Consider the following 2,031-nt stretch of genomic DNA (forward strand, 5'->3'; position numbering starts at 1 on the left):
AAGAGAGAGAGAGAGAGGCGAGAGAAAGGGAATGGGTTTTTAGTTACGGGTTCTGGTTGTGTTTGGGTCAGGTTTGGGTAGATGGATTAACAACTAAAATAGTGCTGTTTAGCGCTTAAAAGCGCTAAACAGAGCTATTTCGTACTATTACAAGTAAAACGCGGATTTACCCACAATCAGTATTTGTGGCGCGGTTGACCCCCGCGACCGCGAAAAGCGCCGCTATTTCCCGTTTTTTTACAACACTGGACATTATTTATCAATTATTACCACTATTTACAAATTATCTATTGCAACTAATTTTTTACCGGTGGCTACTATTTATTAAGTGGGGTTGGGTGGGCACTTAGAGGAAAGTGGTGTCACATGACTCCACTTTCCTTAGGGTGGATCCACCTTTGTAGATGTTAGTTGATCGTTTTAACTTGCCAAGTAGGAAAGTAGGGAAAAACAAGGAGCAACATGGGTTTTTCATGAAGCTGAAGTAGAAAAGTGTAGATGGAGTCATGGACAATTTGAAGCACGATCCGTTGGTTTGATATTTTGTTGACCATGACAGTTAGGGCCAACGGAATGTTTACTTTTTAGTACTTAAGTTTTTAGTTTAACAGATCATTGTGTTTTTGCATATAAGTATACTTATTCTTTGTGAGTTGGGACATTTCCCATATTGTTTGATGTGTAGATTTTACCAACCATTCCATATATCTGAATTACTTTTTTTTATGTTGCTCTTCTTCTACTAAACTAGTTGCCACTTATGCTTTGCTTTTTGAATCTAGAATTTATATAATATTAGCTCATCTATTTTCTTATTAGAGGAAAGTCTTGCTTTTTCGGTCTGTTATATATGTCAACCATCCTTCATAGTTGAACATATTATCTGACAATGACTTTTTTGCATGTTTTGGTTGATGGATTTCAAACCTAAATTATTTATTTCAGATAGCATGGCCGATCGCCAAAATGGGAGCTCAAAATCTGCAGCATCTGGAGCTGCAGGAGCCTACACTATCAATCTTGAGAACTTTAGCAAACGTCTCAATGCATTTTATACTCATTGGAAAGATAATAAAGCTGACCTGTGGGTTTCGAGCGATGTTATTGCTATTGCCACACCTCCAACATCAGAAGACCTGAGATACCTTAAATCTTCAGCATTGAACGTCTGGTTGTTTGGATATGAATTTCCAGAGACGATTATGGTTTTCATGAATAAGCAGATCCATTTCCTTTGCAGTCAGAAGAAGGCAAACCTTCTAGAAACTGTTAAAAAATCAGCCAAAGACGCTGTTGGTGCCGATGTTATACTGCATGTCAAGGCAAGGAATGATGATGGAACCTCTGCAATGGAAGAAATACTTCGTTCTGTTCGTGATCAATCCAAATCAGAGAGTCCTGTTGCTGGATATATTGCAAAAGAGATACCTGAAGGGAAGCTTCTGGAGACATGGTCTGAGAAATTAAATGGCTCCACCCTCCAACTCAGTGATGTGACAAATGGGTTCTCAGAACTGTTTGCTGTCAAAGATGCTACTGAACTCACCTGTGTTCGAAAGGCTGCATATTTGACTTCATCTGTCATGAAGAATTTCGTTGTTCCCAAGCTTGAGAAAACTATTGATGAAGAGAACAAGGTTTCTCATTCTACTCTAATGGAGGATACAGAGAAAGTCATACTTGACCCACTAAAGGTGAAGGTAAAGCTGAAGGCTGAGAATGTAGACATATGCTATCCTCCAATTTTTCAGAGTGGGGGTCAGTTTGATCTCAAGCCCAGTGCCTCAAGCAACGATGAAAAACTTTACTATGATTCTACTAGTGTAATAATTTGTGCCATTGGCTCTCGCTATAACAATTATTGCTCAAATGTGGCCAGGACATTTCTAATAGATGCCAACGCAACACAGAGCAAGGCTTATGAGGTTCTGCTCAAAGCTTATGATGCCACAATAGCTGCATTGAAGCCTGGGAATATAGTTGGTGCTGCTTATCAAGCTGCAGTCGCAGTGGTTGAGAAGGAAGCACCAG

General features: G+C 39.5%; 1 protein-coding gene across 1 annotated transcript in view; it reads left to right on the forward strand.

Annotated features, from left to right (window-relative positions):
- The window catches only part of LOC109850419 (FACT complex subunit SPT16-like), a 6,602-nt gene that overhangs the window by 2,196 nt on the left and 2,375 nt on the right, over nucleotides 1-2,031 (forward strand). The window contains 1 exon segment of the mRNA XM_020420437.1: nucleotides 946-2,031. This exon segment is cut by the window's right edge and continues 257 nt beyond it. Within this exon segment, the coding sequence (XP_020276026.1) occupies nucleotides 951-2,031 (1,081 nt within the window). The 5' untranslated portion in view covers nucleotides 946-950.

The sequence above is a fragment of the Asparagus officinalis genome, chromosome 7 (genome assembly GCF_001876935.1).
Source record: "Asparagus officinalis chromosome 7, Aspof.V1, whole genome shotgun sequence".
Taxonomy (NCBI): Eukaryota; Viridiplantae; Streptophyta; class Magnoliopsida; order Asparagales; family Asparagaceae; genus Asparagus; species Asparagus officinalis.